The 18,119-nt window shown below is 37.0% G+C and overlaps 1 protein-coding gene across 1 annotated transcript; it reads right to left on the minus strand.

Moving 5' to 3' along the window:
* Nucleotides 1-4,824: 4,824 nt before the first annotated feature.
* Nucleotides 4,825-17,582, minus strand: LOC128993829 (ADP,ATP carrier protein 2-like). Its single transcript, XM_054417877.1, has 4 exons — nucleotides 17,345-17,582; nucleotides 7,341-7,602; nucleotides 5,803-6,037; nucleotides 4,825-5,417 (listed from the first exon to the last, which is right to left on the minus strand). Exons 1-4 carry the CDS (start codon nucleotides 17,529-17,531, stop codon nucleotides 5,172-5,174), a joined length of 930 nt encoding a protein of 309 aa, XP_054273852.1. The 5' UTR covers nucleotides 17,532-17,582; the 3' UTR covers nucleotides 4,825-5,171.
* Between the last annotated feature and the right edge of the window lie 537 nt (nucleotides 17,583-18,119).

An 18,119-nucleotide genomic window follows, 5' to 3' on the forward strand; every position in this document is an offset into this window, starting at 1 on the left:
TAGTACTACCATTGACTGGTACTACAGAAAGCGGCCCACGCTTGGGTTTTTCTCATCAGCTATAAAACTTGTTTCTCACAAAGTAAAACGTAATGACTTGTTTGCCTATCTGCCTAAAAATAATTATGAATTGTTTCCTTCAGTTATTGCACCATTTAATGTGTCTAGAGACGAATTTTGGCTGTTTTATTAGAAAACTAGTTACAATTTTACCACAGAAAATTATGTTTTTCTACTGCAATTTTTAAACGGTAAGAGATAGAAAGAAAACTTAAATACGTAAAATGTTTGTTAAAAAAGGACCTTTCACGTGGTATGAAATTTGTTATACCTTGCTATTTAAGAATTTTGAGTTTTCAGCTTTCTTTTATTCTTAAAATTTGAGATTTTTTAAAAATTAGAAAATAACTTGGAAAATGCCCTTACTACAAGTTATCTTAAAGAGTAGCTCAAGAATAAGCTTGGAAAGAAATTTGGCGCTGTTCCGTTCAGTAGTTAGGGTAATACGGTACTTAACTTCAAAGTCCTTTTTTAAAACGTTTTGACCCACCCTGTAAATACGGTTAAAGATAATTAAACTTTTTTTGCACCAAAATGATCGGGGTGATTAGACCTTTAAATTGATGTATCACACAACCCATGTTTACATTTGAAAATTTCTCAAAAAGCACCCCTACCCCCCAAATTGGGCCCTTTTGGGGCATTTTTCAAAATTGAAAATAATTTTATTGGATTTGGCATGTCCAAATTAGGGGGAAATGAGAACAAACAAGTGTTAAAAGCCTTACCTTTGCACACAACAGATATGGAAAGTTTTCAAATGAACACCCTGTATAAAGTCAATGATACAACGTTCTCAAGGTAAATAATCGTTATGAAAAATGCTCGTACCTTAAATTTTCTACTCGTGTCGTTAACACTATCCAAGTAATTTGCGTACACTACTTCCTACGACAGTGTTTTAATTACTAAAAATCACTACTCCTAACTTCTAAGAGAGGTTATGTTTTCGTGTATAACCTCCCATTGCCACTGATAGTGATGAAACGAAACATCATACCAAAATATAATTGCACCACTCAACAATTAAATTGGCCTGAACAGCTGATTAGTTGAAGTTCGAATCATCTCAACCAGTGTACCTGTTGCTCGAATTAGAGCAATTGCGAAGCATTACAGGCGTTGTTTTAAAACGAATAACGGTCATAATTTCCAATGACTTTATAAAAGTTGACTCAACGATTGTGGAAATACTCACGATGCTCTTTAGATATAATGCTCTTATTCTTTTAGATACAATCAAAATTGTTTGTAAATATCTTATCTTTTTTCAAAAGCTGATCTTGTTTTTAGAGTTTTCTACAAATGTTTCCAACTCATAGCCGCATTAGGTTCTCTATAATAACGATTATAAATGAAGAAAAAAACATTATTTCTATTTCTTCTACTTGGTTGTGTTCTATGACTTTCTTATGTTTCCATTGTTTGCAAATCGGCTCTTTCAATGATTGCTCAAGAAATGTAGCACAGTGTTAATTCAGTTTTATTTTTAGTAGGCCTATATCAAATTGTCCAGGATTTCTCGCTTTTTTCCATTGTAATAATTACACCAACCCAAGTATCGTCTACAGATGCAATACGCCAAAGAATATCATCTACGTGCAACACGCCTACGTACAATCTCCAAGAAGTGGTAAAAAGGCAGAAACCAACCCATACAATAGACATAAGTTAACTCCATAAGAAATAATTTTAAGAGTTACTGTGATATTAGGATTTTCCACTGATTTGGCAATAGAAAATTATATTGCAAAACATGACACGATGCAGAAGAAAATCGATTTTAAAATCAGAAAAAACCATTGCAAATACTTCATTTTGACGAATTCAGTAAATCACAATTTAAATATTAACAGCTGTTTCATTAAAAAGTAGTGTAAAATTATGCATATGGTCGTAATGTAAACAAATCTGCTGAGGGGACTTTAAAGGTCTCTGGGAGAGAGCTCCAAGAGAATTTACCTCGTTTCTCTTTTGATGGTTCATCTACAGACCAAGAACTTTCTTTAGAGACCCCTACCAAGTTTCTACGCCCAGCTGTTCTCAGAAATTAGCTGTGACAAAACCCCGTTTTTCCTCCATAAGAATAACATGGGATGGGAATTTAAAGGTCTCTGGGGCAGAGCTCCAAGGAAATTAACCACGTTTCTCTTTTGATGGCTCATCTACGGACCAAGACCTTAGACACCTCTACCGAGTTTCTACGCCCAGCCGTTCTCTCAAATTAGCTGTCACAAAGAAAAACAGTTTCAAATTATATATAGATTTTATTTCTTCTCTTTCAATCCTTGAACCTCGTTGGTCCTTTACCCGTGTTGTTATGAGTAAAATTATGCTGTTATGAAAGTAAACAATGCTGTTATGAGAAACTTTTCAATTTTAATAAGAACCGAACTGAAACGGCTACTTTAAAAAACGGTCGTAGGTAAAATTATAAACACTTCATATGATCAGATTATGCCTCCCTTCAAACCCATTACTGCCGTAAACCTACGAAAATCAAACTTTCATAATTATTTTCAAATCTAAATGGTTAAAGATTTTATTTACCGGTCCAGTACCAACTGTAGATTTAGTTGTACAAAGTGGTACAAAAATGTCTCTAATTTTGAATTGTCTAACAACTATAAATTTGGAGGCTAGGTACTTAGCTTATTTGCAAAAAACTTTTAAATGGCGAGGAAATCGACCAAAGTGGAAGGTGAAATTCTGAAAGAGAATACAATTTCCTACACTTACTACTACTGTATTTATTTCTTGAAAATGCTCAATAAAGGCGGAATAAAGTGGATACAGATAAAAACTAAAAAAAACTTGAAAGAATTCATTTTTAATGTAATTTTTTCACCACATATATTTAATAAAATCACAATTTTATGATTATTTGCAAATCTACACATAGATGTATGGATTGTTTATAGTAAATGTAGGAAAAATCTAATGTGTAATGTGAGCGCAAAGTGCCTTTGCTTCACCCGCACACTAGTTACACTAATAACTATAGCCTACTTCACAATTTATTAGTGGAATTTAGATGGGCTTCATTGCAACGTAGTTTAACAATAGAATGGAAAAAGGTAGCGCTCTGAAGCTCCTGTAGAAAGGGGAAACGGAGCGAGTGCCGTTCTATTCTTTGTCGTGGGGGTCATAAATGATTGTTAAAACCGTCAGGTAGGGGTCGCCGGAAGACTGTCCCCCGGAAAACTACCCCCCCCCCAAGCAGGTCCCTACGTCATATTGACGTCAGAAACCGGGGGGGGGCAGTTTTCCAGTCACGGACACTCAAATTTAGTTGTCAAACAGTTCTAATCTAACCTAACCTAACCAACCAAACTTGCTGTAACATTTCTAAAATCGGCTTTATATTCACCACATGCCTTTTCTATTATCCAACGGAATTACTCGAATTAAAATTAAAATTACATAGCATGATTTGTCTAGGGGGGGGGGGTAGTATTCCAGTCGCGGACACGGCTTCCATATTGGTTAGTTAGCAGATTTTGTGACGTCACGTTTCACCTGGGGGGGTAGTTTTCCGGGGGATTGTATTCCGCATCCCCGGGCCGAGTGCCGTTTTACTCGACTAACCTAACCTAACCTGAATCCGCGTAAGAGTGATTCAGGTGAGGGTACAGTTCGGGGTATAGTTTCTTAACTGGGCTACCCTAATATTCATTGAAAATATCAATTAGATTAGTAAACCTTAATTCAATTTTTTCTTAATCAGGTAGTTTGGTCAAGTAAAGTTGCATTTTCATTTTTCATTTAACCTGGCTGGCACTCACGCCAAGCCTTAGGCTGTAAAATGACCTCGTTAAAGTTTTTAGGCAATTGGCACTCGGCCCTGCACTCTGTAGAAAAGCAGTTGTACCACTTTTCATAACAGTGAATCAACTTTTTAGCTTTGCCACCACACAAGTGTGAATGTAACTGGAATAGCACATAGTGGCTTGGTTATTTAAAAATTAAAATTTAAGGAATAATCAGGTTTTTAGTTTTAGTTACATTTAATATTTTTTGAAAAGCTATAAAGCTATAAGAGACAGTCAGTATCAAATGGGAGTTTGCCGAAACCACGTTAGTACACTGGGTCAGGTTGTGTTATTCTCGGCCGGGCTTTAAGCCAACTCTCCCTCTCTGTGCCAAATTCGGACCATCCAAGTGGACCGTTTGTTTTCTCGGCCAAAAGTGAGGTGTAACCTAATAATGCAAAGGAATCGTGCTTATGCTGTGATCATGATGTTTAAGAAACGTTGAGTCTCTTTGTGTTTTCTTACGTTCAAATAATCATGGAAGAAAATATGTTTAATCAACTAATAGCCATAGAGTAAAATCAAAATACCGATATTATTGAAAAATATGTACACATTTCACACGTAGTTAAAAGTGTAATACATATTCAGATAATGTTGCAATCCGATTGTTCAGATAAGCATGACAAATGTGAGGGATTAATATAGGCCTATTCATTAGAATATAGCGTTTATGTAATAGCTTACAAATTTAACAAAAACCCCTTACAAAGGTACTGAACTATTTATGTTGTATATATTTTCTTCAGAAGTATTTTGAAAGAATGCTTTGGAGCGTAATAACATGAACTACAATTACACAGTATCCCCCAAAACTATATTTTCGATATATATCCATCCATGTATGTTATTTGTAAATATGTAAGAGTGGAGGGTTTAAAACATTTAGGAAATACCATTAGGTGAAGGACATTGATCTTGATCTTGGAATAGGAAGATTAAAACACTCATGATCGATGTGGGAATGCTAAAGTATCACAGCCCGTTTCGACCGTGTCGAATCAAACGGTGCTGTGCTATTTCAGCATTCACGTTTATTCAGATTTTCACCAAGGGAATTTAGATACTGTTACAGAATCGCCTCTCTTCATTCACAGTCAAATAATTTCAGTTAACCACGGTCGTACAGCGAGGAAGAACCGATTCACAATTCACAAGCGGTGTTGGCGATTGCATCTACACCTACGCGATTGTCTGTGGCCGGAGGTGCTTGTTCGAGTACAAAACGACGGTACTAAGTAACTAGGACGGCGATGGTCCCGGAGGAACTCCAGAGTTGACAGACGTCGCCGAAGACGTTTAGAACAGGAAGGTCTTGATTTCGTCGTACAGGACCAGCACGAGGGCACCACCGGTTCCTCGGAGGACGTTGGAGAAAGCTCCCTTAAAGAAGGCTCCGGTGCCCTCAGACTTGAGGATGGTGGCCCAGCAATGACCTGTGCTGGTGTATGTACGCTCAGCAACTGGGCGACCAGACTGCATCATCATACGTCGTCTGACTGTGTCGAAGGGGTAGGACACGATACCGGCGACGGTGGTCACCACCTGGAATAAAGACAGCACAATGAACAAATATAATACATTAAAGAACGCGCATCTTTCGTTATGGACGTGATAGAGGTACATCAGGTTAGGTATGCAAATGAGATCCTTATTTTACCATTTGTTTGAAAAATCTTAGGAAGCGTATTCCTGTAAGTTAAACACCGATGAACATTGATTCAAAATAATATTCTCAGCTTAGTTAAATCTATTGATAATGATAATGATCAAAATTGAAGCACAATACGACATGTCACTTTTAATTACTGTAATAAACAACACTGAGTTGGTTAAACGATCAGTTAAGTGTATTGCATAACTAAATGTTTGTCCAAAACATTAAGAACAAAAATTTTAAGTTACAAACTAACTACCCAAAGGTACATACCTGAGCAATACCCCAGGATAGGAAGAAACCGGCGTTCTTGGGGTCAGGCAGCATACCCTTGGCGGTGTCGAAGCAGCCGAAGTAGGAGGCTCGGTAGATGATGATGCCCTGGACAGACACTCCGAACCCACGGTACATTCCCACCAGACCGTCGGTCTTGAAGATCTTGGTCAAGCAGTCGCCCAGACCCTTGAACTCTCGGGTGGCTCCGGCCTTGCCGACGTCGGCAGCTAACCTAGAGTCATCAATACAGTAAACTTCTGTCACATAACTTATTTCAAATTAAAAACATGTGGGTTTTGTCAATGTGGTTTGCCTCTAGTAAAACTCCAGTGATTGATTCAGCTTATTTTGATGAGGACGAAGAACGAGAGTCGAATAGCTGCATTAAAAACTTAGGTTGTTTTATCCTCTGTGTTGAGTTGTTTTATTCTAGACTAACAGCTATACTCGTGCCTTGCAACGGGGTCAGTGTGCAAAAGAGCCAATGTTCGTTCTTTGAAAATGCCTTAAACATGAATTCATCACCTACCATTTAATTTAGAAACGAAATTGAACTGTATTATCATTATGTTTTATCTATGGTATTACTTAACTTGATACTAGTACGGTTTTGTTAAATCAGATTGTGGGCACTTCGATCCTGAAGTAAAAATTTTATAGCTGGATGGCGCTAGTTAATGGACAACTTTGTATTGTGATCATCGGACAAAGTGATCAAAAGGGCATTTTCTTTCATATCGTTTAATAATTTGAAAAGGTGTCGTAACATATTACGTTTACAGTAAGCTCTCCTTTTAATTTACCAAGATGAAACTTTTTTGTAAACAGAATTCTGAATAAGTTGCGTGACTGGGGTCAAATCATGGGAAACATCAATAAGCGAATGAGAGATTTCCTTGGAAATGTGTTTGGTCTGCACTGGGAAAGTATGCGTGAGGAAATTAGCTTAGCGCTTTGTATGTCATCTCCAAATAAAGAAACTACTTTTATATTGTACCTATTTTATTCTTAATTTAGTTCGTAGAGCTGTTGTACATGCAGTTGACTAAGAATCCATACAATGAGCATTGTGGTATAACTTTTTCCGAAGAGGTTTACGGTCACTTTGTATTTTACCCGCATGGCCCTTGAGGTTTCAAGCAAAGCAAGGGATGAACCAGTACTGAAGTATAATACAAAGATTGAAACCTTATTAAAAAAACATATAAGTTTTGACTCCAGGATGCGACCCCGAGACATTATTTGCTGCCTTAAGATCCACGTCAGTCTCGCAAACGTCTGCGTCATTTTTTACCGGTCTCCTGTTTTTGGAGGTATACAATAGAGGACACCGACAAGGAAGACATAGTTTCAAAATGTATAGTTTAAAACCACACGACACAGAAATTTCTTTGTGAATATTCTACAATGCCAAAATCTCTTAGACGAAAGACTTTCGTGGCATTGAATTTCTAAATTTTGAGCTAAGGTTAGTTGAGGTAACGTTTTTGGACTATGCGTTATGGAGCAATGTCTCTGTAATGACTAGACCTCACCTGGTTCGGGCGAAGTCTAGGGGGTACACGAAGCACAGGGAGGTGGCTCCCGCGGCACCTCCGGATGCCAGGTTGCCGGCGAAGTAGCGCCAGAACTGTGTGTTCTTGTCCACGCCGCCCAGGAAGATCTGCTTGTACTTGTCCTTGAAGGCGAAGTTGAGAGCTTGAGTGGGGAAGTATCTGATGACGTTGGCGAGGTTGCCTCTCCAGTAGGCCGACACTCCTTGTTCCTTGGGGATTCGGACGAAGCAATCCACCATACCTGGGACCAAAAATATAAATTGTTAGTTACAGTATTTTCGCCTGGTCCATTGTGTTCATTGTGTGGTTGTGTACAGTACTTTGTTATTTACTATTAATTAATTGTCGATTTATTAAAACTAGAGGTCGTCCAGTGGTCGAAACTAGACCAAAAATATGTAATGTACACACTTCTCTATTTTCACCCCACGCTGTAAATAAAACATGTGATTGGAGTTTCTTACATTTGTTTTGATTTTCTGTTTATATTTCGTTGTTATTTCGTCACCAGCATTACAACCCATAAGATCCATGTTATTTTTTTCAAAATTTTAAACTCATTTTGTGCGCTTATTTTTGAGCCTATTTAAATTTATAAAGGGATTCTGCACATCTACAGGAAAATATATTTCTAACTGTATGCGTAGATTTTCTCTGCGATGCACACGAGCTGAGAAAAAAGGTTTTAAAAAATGCTTGCCTGTTAATATATACATTTGGGCAAATAAAACATTCTAATTATAGAAAATATCTTCTCATATGGCTTTATAACAAAAAAGTGGAGCCCATATCGAAAATCCACTCTAAAATAAAAGGGGCTCATTCAGTCAACACCATCACTCTATAAACATTACCAACATGAGAAAACATAGATAAAACAAACATCAGATAAAAAAAGTTTACCATCTGTATGCAAAGTCATTGTTTGAAGCTAATTCATGTGGGTTTGGTCCCCGGTGACGTCTAGAGTGTATATGGAATTGAAATGTACCATCTTATCTCTGAGTAAATGTTACTGAGTCCAATTTACCTCTCGGAACCATTAATAGAAAAACCTTATTTAGCTAGTGGAAAGAGAGGATTCAGAAATAAATAACGACATGAGTTGTACCTTTACACTGTCTTTGGCTGATTCATAAGAATGGTTAATCTAGTTTATACATTAAAATGCATAAGGGAGAGCTTGCGGACCATGACAATGTTCATTAAAAAGTCATAAGTCATAAGGTCTTTATTCCAAACTTCCAAAATACATTGTATTGTAAAAGTCACATTACAAAATTTAAATATACAGAAGGTACAAAAGACTACTGACTAAAACGATTAGACTTTTATAAAATCTAAAATAAATCACTGACTACTTGTCAGCGGAAAATCCCGGAATCTGTAGCAATCCTTTACAAGTAATATTTCCTTAAGTTTTTTTTCCTAAACCTGAGTATACCAGTCTCCAGATTTAGATGTTGAGGAATTTGGTCAAAAAGTTATATTCCATTGTACAAAAGGTGGTGTTGAAGAAATTAAGATGAATATACAGAAATTTTTGAGTGTGGCGAAGCGAAGCTCTTTGGGACCGGCTTCAATGCAAACTTTCTAACACTATCTCTCAATTACGGCTGAAAATATTTTAGCCAAACTTGCCAAGGTTGTTCCGACAAATGTTAGGAAGGTTAAGACGAAACAATTTAAATTTTTGGTAATGCCTCAGTAGCTCAGTTTACAAATTTTAATATTGGCCTTATGGGTTGCCATGATGGTTACAAAATAACGACGTAATTGTAAACAAAACAAAGAATCATATCATATGTTTAAAATCAAGCCATGATATTTGAAATTTAAATCTATATCTATAAAAGAGGAACTATGTATGTATGTATGTGTGTGTGTGTGTGTGTGTGTGTGTATACGTTATGGACTCCGAAACCGCTCGACAGATTGTAATGAAACTTTCAGGCATTATTAAGCATCTTTCAAGGATGGTTCGAGTGAAGTTTGGTGCAGATCCGTCAAAAGGGCTCTGCCCCAGAGGGTTTTAAGTGGGCCAATGTCAGACTTTTTGATCTACAATGTTTACAAATAAATATAATTTAAAAGCAGATGTTTACTTTCACCAACTGTTTTGTAGGTTTGAATAATCACAACATTCTGTATTAGCATTAGTCATGATTTGAAATAGTGCCACAGTGTTACTACAGAGTGCAGCACAGAGAACTATTTTACTTTTTAATAAGTCCAAATGTATTAAACCCCAATCGCAGCACACCTGTGCAGTCAACAACGTTTAAATTCTCCAATGTTAAATATTAAAACATAAAAACCTTTAGCAAACAATTTATGACAACCGCTAATTTGCAACCAAAAGGTGAGTGAGCGTAGCGAACGAACATCAACCTGGAGGCGAGTAAGCGTAGCGAACGAGCTAACCTGAAAACATGTGAGCGCAGCGAACGATTTCCAACCTGAAGGTGAGTGAGCGTAGCGAACGAACTTCAACCAGGACGTGATTGAGCCATGCGAATACTTATGAAGTTAAGCGGGGCAAAGCCCGCGGGTACAGCTAGTCTATTATATTATTAAAGTGATACAATCAAATTTTATGTAAACGGTTAAGGCCATTTACCAAATAAAAATATAGGCATATGGAACATCAAAATGAAGCTTAGGGTGTGTAGATTTGCCGAAAAGTATTTATATGGACAAATTTCCTAAGGGCTCTGCCCCACAGGCTGATTTCCAAAGGGCTACGCCTGGCATGCTTCCAAAGTTTACATGATTTAATTTAAGTACCTGGGGACCGAGCTTTGCTCTGGGAAAATTATTACTTTACTCTGAAAAGTATTGCAGATACATTAATCCACTCCCAATCTCCACACTGCTAACCTTCACTACTTACTTCACCACTCCCTACGTCATGGACCTGTTTTCCTCTCCTCCCTTCTCGTAGCATTTTAGGATTGTAGATACCTTAATGTAGTTCCCATAAACAGTTCCCAGGGTCCAGACTGCTCGCCTTTACTACTTCCTTCACCACTTCCTACGTCGCGGACCTGTTTCTCCCCCTTCCAATGGCATTTTAGGATTGCAGATACCCTAATCTAATCGTCATTAACAGTTCCAACACTCCGGGCTGCTTGCCTTTACTACTTCCTTCACCTCTTCCTACGTCGCAGACCTGTTTCCCTCCATTCCCATAGCATTTTAGGATTGCAGATTCCTTAATCTTATCGTCATAAACAGTTTCCACACTCCAGACTGTTCGCCTTTACTACTTCCTTCACCACTTCCTACGTCGCGGACCTGTTTCCCTCCATTCCCATAGCATTTTAGGATTGTAGATTCCTTAATCTAATCGTCTTAAACAGTTTCCACACTCCAGACTGCTCGCCTTTACTACTTCCTTCACCACTTCCTACGTCGCGGACCTGTTTCTCCCCCTTCCAATGGCATTTTAGGATTGCAGATACCCTAATCTAATCGTCATTAACAGTTCCAACACTCCGGGCTGCTTGCCTTTACTACTTCCTTCACCTCTTCCTACGTCGCAGACCTGTTTCCCTCCATTCCCATAGCATTTTAGGATTGCAGATTCCTTATTCTAATCGTCTTAAACAGTTTCCACACTCCAGACTGCTCGCCTTTACTACTTCCTTCACCACTTCCTACGTCGCGGACCTGTTTCCCTCCATTCCCATTGCATTTTAGGATTGTAGATTCCTTAATCTAATCGTCATAAACAGTTTTCACACTCCAGACTGCTCGCCTTTACTACTTCCTTCACCACTTCCTACGTCGCGGACCTGTTTCCCTCCATTCCCATTGCATTTTAGGATTGTAGATTCCTTAATCTAATCCTCTTAAACAGTTTCCACACTCCAGACTGCTCGCCTTTACTACTTCCTTCACCACTTCCTACGTCGCGGACCTGATTCCCTCCATTCCCATAGCATTTTAGGATTGTAGATAACTTTTTTTAATCGTTATTAACAATTCCCACACTCCGGACTGCTCACCCTTGCTACTTCCTTCACCACTCCCTATGTCGTACACCTGTTTGCCCTCCTTCTTTATACTATTTTAAAATTGCAGATACATAAATGCCACAGACGGTTTCCACACTCTGCACTGCTAGCCTTACAACTTCCTTCCCGATTTCCTACGTCATGGTCCTGTTTTCCTCCCTCCCATTACATTTTAGGATTGCAGATACCTTAATTTAATCGTCATAAACAGTTCCCACACTCCAGACTGCTCGCCTTTACTACTTCCTTCACCACTTCCTATGTCGTGGACCTGTTTTCCTCCCTTTCCATAGCATTTAAGGATTGCAGATACCGTAATCTAATCGTCATAAACAGATCCCACACTCCACACTGCTACCCTTGACTATAGAATCTAGTAATCTTCAGTATAATCTTTGCTCAATAGTAACAACTGATGTTTTTCCTTTTGTACTGTATTTTGTTTTGCTAGTATACTGTGGATAGACAAATTACAAGCTACAAGTCTTTTGTTTACTTTTTCCTTGTTATTTAATTCATCCAACATGGTTACCTAGCAACCCATAAGACTAATGTTAAAAAAAATGTGATTTTCAATTTCATTTTTCTACGTAATTAGATTTTTGATGGCAGTTCTAATTGCAGTAAGCTCGTTTTTAGGCCAGAAATAAACTATATACAACATTTGAAGAAAATCGTCGGAGCCGTTTTCGAGATCTTGGTGCAAGTATACATACATACATACATACATACATACATACAAGCAAACTTTGCTCGTATTAGAGTATAGGATTTAGTTAATGAAACAGCTGGTCAGTACGATGAACTGGTGTTTGTTTATTTACTCGAAAAAGAGGTTTGTGACGCTTTATGTATATTTAGGAGGGTTATGTTTGGTTTTAAAGAAAAAAGGTTGTACCGTATACGTTTTGTAAAGTATTACTCAAAGTTTCATTTTATAATTTATATAGTAAGCTACATGTAAAGAGGCTTGACTAAAGTTGAAGAATTATGGTCAATATGAAGCAATTGATGCTATTGACACACTGAAGGTATGTTGTCATATTCTTTTGGATCTATTAAGATAAAAAGTAGGGGTTTGAAAGTAAGTAGGTTTACACTTTTAAATCAGTTTATATTTTCAAACTAAGTCATAGAGTTGCCGTATTTTAAAACACACATCAGAATTACTTTAATAGCTCTCTAGGTCGCATTTTCTTCCCGTTGCAAAGCACGGGTATACCAGCTTGTATTCATCTAAGTGAATACCTAAGAATATGACAGACTGTACAGGATGAATGAAGGTTTCATCAAGAAGAAGTAACTGATTCGGATATTATTTGTGGGACCTGTTTGAGACTCGAAATTTGATTAGCTGGGTCTTTGCAGTGTTGGTTTTCAGAAGGTTATCATCAAACTCCTGATGTAAGGCATTCGCCTCTAGGAATGCAATTTGTTCGAGGACATTAAGGAAGGGCTGCATCGTGCTAGGTAAAAGTGTCATCTGCAAAAAGGTACAGTTTACCACGAGTTATGCATGAAGGGAGGAATAGCACAGGGCCAAGAACGGATCCTTGGGGAACACCTCTTGTTACAGGGGTTTCTAAAGGAAGACTTAAATCTACTTTGATACCCGGTGTGATCTATGGATTGTATTTCAACACATTGCTTCTTGCCTTATTCAATTCATTAGTATACCATTACTGAAATTGAGTTGCATTTAACCAAATGTTTTACGCAGGCCTTCACATTTAAAAATAAAAAAACAATCACCAATAGTAACCATAAGAGATATTATACATTAGCCGTTATTACGAAAAGATTGTTATGTTGGAGACCTTTTCTCAAATAAAAGTTTATTCCTCACTATGTTCTGCTCTGAAATGCTGAACTGCGTGTGTCAGATAAAGGCCACGATAAATTTCAAATTAATGAATAATAACATGGAACCTATAATGTATCTATGATCCCTTATTGTACTTCTATCTTTGTTATACAGAGTTTACAATATTTAAACAGTTCTTAAAAGATTATTTATTTCTCATTTGTATACCGATGAAGTGAAAAAAATAACGTGTGTTGTAAAGCTAAGCACATTTATTGATTTAAAAAAAGAAAATTGATTATAGAAGCTGAATAACGTTCGTTTATGAGTGGTAGAATGCCACTGTTTTTCAACAATATTTTTCCAATTCTTAAGCCATACCCCACTGTGAAGTAAAGGTGAAGATACTAGTTTTCTGACGTTGTTAGCTTATTTTGCCCAAGAAATTTAAAGTTATATCCGTGTCATTTGACTGTCAACACTTTTTAACCCCCCTTAATTACTTCAACTTGTGGTAGAAAGTAAACATTGACGGATAATAAACACAACGTTGGGTTCGGAATGGAGTATATGGTTTATGGGGATGTGACTTTTAGTTTTCTCAAAATTTGGTACCTTGGGATTTCTATATGGATTACGTTTTATAAAACGTTAGATAAATAAAATTTTGACGTTCAAAACGAACTGTTGAATATTTTGGAAGGTTTTTGACATATAAACCCATTTTAACCTTGCTCTAGGAATCCCTTTGGATCAAAGAAGTGGATTAAGAGTTAAAGTAATAAAATTAAATATGTCGATTAATGATTTTATTTTTTTAAATGTAGCCTACCTAATCCCAAGCCCGATGTGACGCTAAGAGGTATTCATGCCAACTTTTAATAGGAATTGTACAACTTTAACTGCAACTGTCAGACTTGTTTTAGTTCATGGCTACGTTTATCTCTCATAGTTTACTTTAGCATTAACACTAACCTACATTCGCATTTCAGCTCAAATAAGTATTTGAAAATACTAAATAGGGTTTGAAATGTCCTCTTTCAGTCTTGATTATACTATAATTGGCTATACTTTAAGTCGATTAATCAGATTGCAAAAGTTACAACCCACTCGCTATGCACATTGAATAATATTTACACAATACCTGTCTCCGTGCTTCGCAAAGAACTCAAAAAGAACATTCGAGGGGTTTATCTGAAGGGAATAAGTTTATAGGGACGATTCCCAATCAATGCGTTCAATTGTAAACCATGAGTTATGATTTACAAATACTTGACTATTTAATGGTCCATTGTGTATAACCAAGACTCAAAGAGGATGTTTTAGAAGGCAACATAGCTCTGCCAACTGTCGTGCTGTTGAGTATAAAAGTGCGAACAAAACCTTTTAGAAGTGAAAATAGTTGTTGAGTAAAAGATGTTGTTGAGCAATGTGTTGACGTTATTTTTACAAATTTATCTCGAAGATGCGGCTAGTCCGGTTTATTTGACAACAATTCCTTCCTTTGGAGACCTCAAACAAATCACTCAATTCGAAAAGAAAACGTGGTAAAAACTCTTAAAAATACATAGGCCCACAAAGAGGGTTTTTAGCTTTATTTATTAGAACCCCAATACGGACCCGTTTAGAATCGAAATTTTGCTTTCAGGTTTTCCAACTCTTGATCATAATATTTAAATGACATTATGTCATACAATACCGTAATTGTTATGTCAACCTGTACTAATTGTTTTGTTAGATTAAAAGAAACAAATTGAAGGGCATCTTCTATATATTAATTACGCAAGCAGTTTTCTTTTCACAGTCATAACTCGATAACGGTTTGACGGATTTTAACGTTTGAGGTGTCAAATTAAAGGTATTTTCACGTAGATGTGCAAATACGTCTCAGAATATTAAGAAAGGGCACCACTTAAGTACACTTAAGAGCTAAAGTTTGGAAGGCGGCGCTATCTGTTGACATTAGATCAAACTCATTTCCTTTTGTTTACAAATAACATATGGACGTAGTTTGAATTATTTTTTAAGGTTAACCACAGACTGCAGGACTTAAAACTTCCAGAGAAAAGCTAGAATTTATGTTTTGTTTCAATCTGTTAACTAAGTCTGGTTAATAATAAAGAGTTGCCTAGCAATACTAGACAACAAAGTGTTTGTAATAGCATAGACTAACCAACGTATTGTGTGTGTATGTATGTTGTTAACGCATTAATTTCTTTATTTCTCAGTGTTTCGTGGAGGAAAAGACAAGAGCACCTTTGTTAATGAAAATTTCAATCCGAATAAAGTGTGCAGTAGTGAGGTTGAGGTGGTATTTTAACTACTTTTTACCGGTGTGAAAAGTAACTTTCAATTATAGGCCTACATTAGGGCTATGCCTCATAGATCTATAAAGCAATTCCTTTTATCATTAGATATAAAATATGGACTAACACGATCGGGAGACATTTAAATGCGAAGCATTCGTTTTGAATTTGAAACAGTCAGATATTGGATTTGCGAAGGTTTATTTGTATTCACATACAGTAATAGTTTTGCCAGCATATCTGGAAAAATGCACACTAAATATGCAAACCAACTCCTGTCCTGAATATAAGGTTTCAACTTACTACAATATTCCCGTACGTAGAACGGGCAAACAACTAGTATTTTTTTAAATTCTTTACATTAAGCTAAATAATGCGTTCTATAGCAATTCGCCTATAGCAATCCACTCAACAAAATTTCTTCTAGGATCCCCTTTCAAACACACCTTAAATAATACACCGTGTGTAGATCACCTTGGATATTTTTTCACAATAAATGCGTCAACAGTTATTTATTGGGCAGGTTAATTTTTCCATAAATCATTTAGAACTCAATATTATTTCGCTACAAAATTTGCAACAGGTTTTAAAAAAAATATCTTTAAACCTTTTTATTAAATAATTTTGTTTGCCAATTTAAAAATTACCAAACGGAAATTGAATCTATAATCAATTCTTCATCCCCATTGTTGATTACTGATCTCTTATCTACATTCATTTTGACCCACATGACCTTGAAGGGTCACCTTCAAGAATTGGCACTCTTGGAATAAATGAAACACCTTGAACTACTTTGCTACGTTATTTTTAGGATGTACAGTTACTAAATAATGTTAAAGCGCTCTCTTCTTCATAATGGGACTTTTGATAGTACACCTTATTGTAACAGTCCATCTATCACAAGTCCTAAACGTAATATGTAGTATTAACCCAGATTTATCAATATCAAGCAATCAGCTTATATTCCCTAGTGGAGCGATCCAATATAAATTCGTCAGGCTGTTAACCAACATGTAATATTGGTGATGAAATGTTTAGAAAAATTTAAATAAACAGTCAACTAGATTTATTGATTGTGATGCTATTCAAAGCTTAAGTGATTTTGTGAAACAGTAGTTCTTCATTACAAATTGTCAATATTATGACGAATTGTACAACAGTAATAGCTGTTCAATTTTGTACTCTCTAGAGTAAAATGTATGTACAAAAAGACAAAAAGACCAAAAGACAATCTCAAATAAAATCTCTCGTTTATCATTGGTCAATCCACTTCTAAATTTGGTCTATCTGTCCTCAATGTTTCGTTAGTTTGTTCAGTCAGTAGTAGGGCTAGGGATTACTTAAAATTCGATTCCTGCAGTTTAAGCCGTCACTGAAGACTTTTTCTTCCAAGTGCCACAATGTACCTACTCTCTAGTAGCTCTCCAAAATATACTATCTACTTAGCAGTTGAACATTTAACATTACATTACACGATCAACTTTCTGCTGAACTTAACACAGTTCCCATAGTCCAATCATGCTCGTTCGCAAACTTGTTTGATTTTATAGGTTTTCACAATGATCCAAACTGTCTACTTCGACAGTTTGCCTTCTCACGCTAAATTTAACTTCTCACTCCTAACTGACTGCCTACATACACTGTTTAAATTATTGTGATACATTGAAAAATGTAATCTAAATTGTTCAAACCCTTTGCACTGTATTCACTTGCGGTACTCGCACACACATGAGTTAAATATCAAACCGTAGATAATAGGATCTCTCACCACACTTCTCTCCCATAAACTCTGCATTTCTTTAGACGGACCCTCTGCAACTACCTCTACAGTTCACATGGATGTACAGGACTTACCCTTGTACCTCTGATCCTCGGGGATCTGCTTGGAGATGTGCTGGACCTGGAGAAGCAGCTTGACTCGCTCGATGGGGGCGACCGTGGTCTTGGAGATAGCGGCGGACACACCTCCCGCGATAAAATCCTTCGCGAAAGACATGGGATCCGCCAAGGCGGGTAACATGGTTGCTTCTTGGACGGACATGACGGACGACGTGGACCCTTGGTGAAGAAACTGAGCAATGTACGGTGAAGGAAGAGCGAGACCCGAGCACGGCTAAGAATATCGCCCCCACCACGGCGGCTGTGACGTCATGGCGACGCTGCTGCTACACGCCGCGACGTCTTGGTGTAGTACACGACCTTGTGGGGGGCGAGGGGGGATATACAGGACTTAAGTTTTATTGCAGTGGGTAAAGGGTATAGTTCATGTAAAAATGCTATACATGAAGAATGGGTAAAATTCACTGCAAAATTTAATGTCATTAGAAAGATTATTATTTAAATTTTAATTGTTAAATTTCGGTTGCTTAAAAATGGAGGGAATTCAAGTAATATAGAATTTGTTATTTGTTTTGTTTGGTTGAACCATATACTACTAGCCTGTGGTTGAACTCAATGTCGCCCCCAGGGTACATGAGGCTCCCGCGAAAGCTAAAGGGCGATTTAAAAAAGGTGTTGACACAAAAATTGTATATTATATTTATTAGTAATGAACTTCATACTGGCTGGGTAGCTGAGTGGTTTTCGACTAACAATCAAAAGGTTACTGGTTCAATCCTGAGAAAAGTCA

The sequence above is a fragment of the Macrosteles quadrilineatus genome, unplaced genomic scaffold, assembly GCF_028750875.1.
Source record: "Macrosteles quadrilineatus isolate MER2022 unplaced genomic scaffold, UCM_ALF_1.0 Scaffold_5__1_contigs__length_97177068, whole genome shotgun sequence".
Taxonomy (NCBI): domain Eukaryota; kingdom Metazoa; phylum Arthropoda; class Insecta; order Hemiptera; family Cicadellidae; genus Macrosteles; species Macrosteles quadrilineatus.

Bases quoted from the DNA above. Each gene is read 5' to 3' on its own strand.
- LOC128993829 (XM_054417877.1), bottom strand. From the start codon at position 17,531: ATGTCCGTCCAAGAAGCAACCATGTTACCCGCCTTGGCGGATCCCATG. The intron at 6,038-7,340 runs GTGAGGTCTAGT...TGATGACTCTAG, and splicing joins CTAGACTTCGCCCGAACCAG to GTTAGCTGCCGACGTCGGCA. The intron at 5,418-5,802 runs GTATGTACCTTT...TCTTTATTCCAG, and splicing joins TATCCTGGGGTATTGCTCAG to GTGGTGACCACCGTCGCCGG.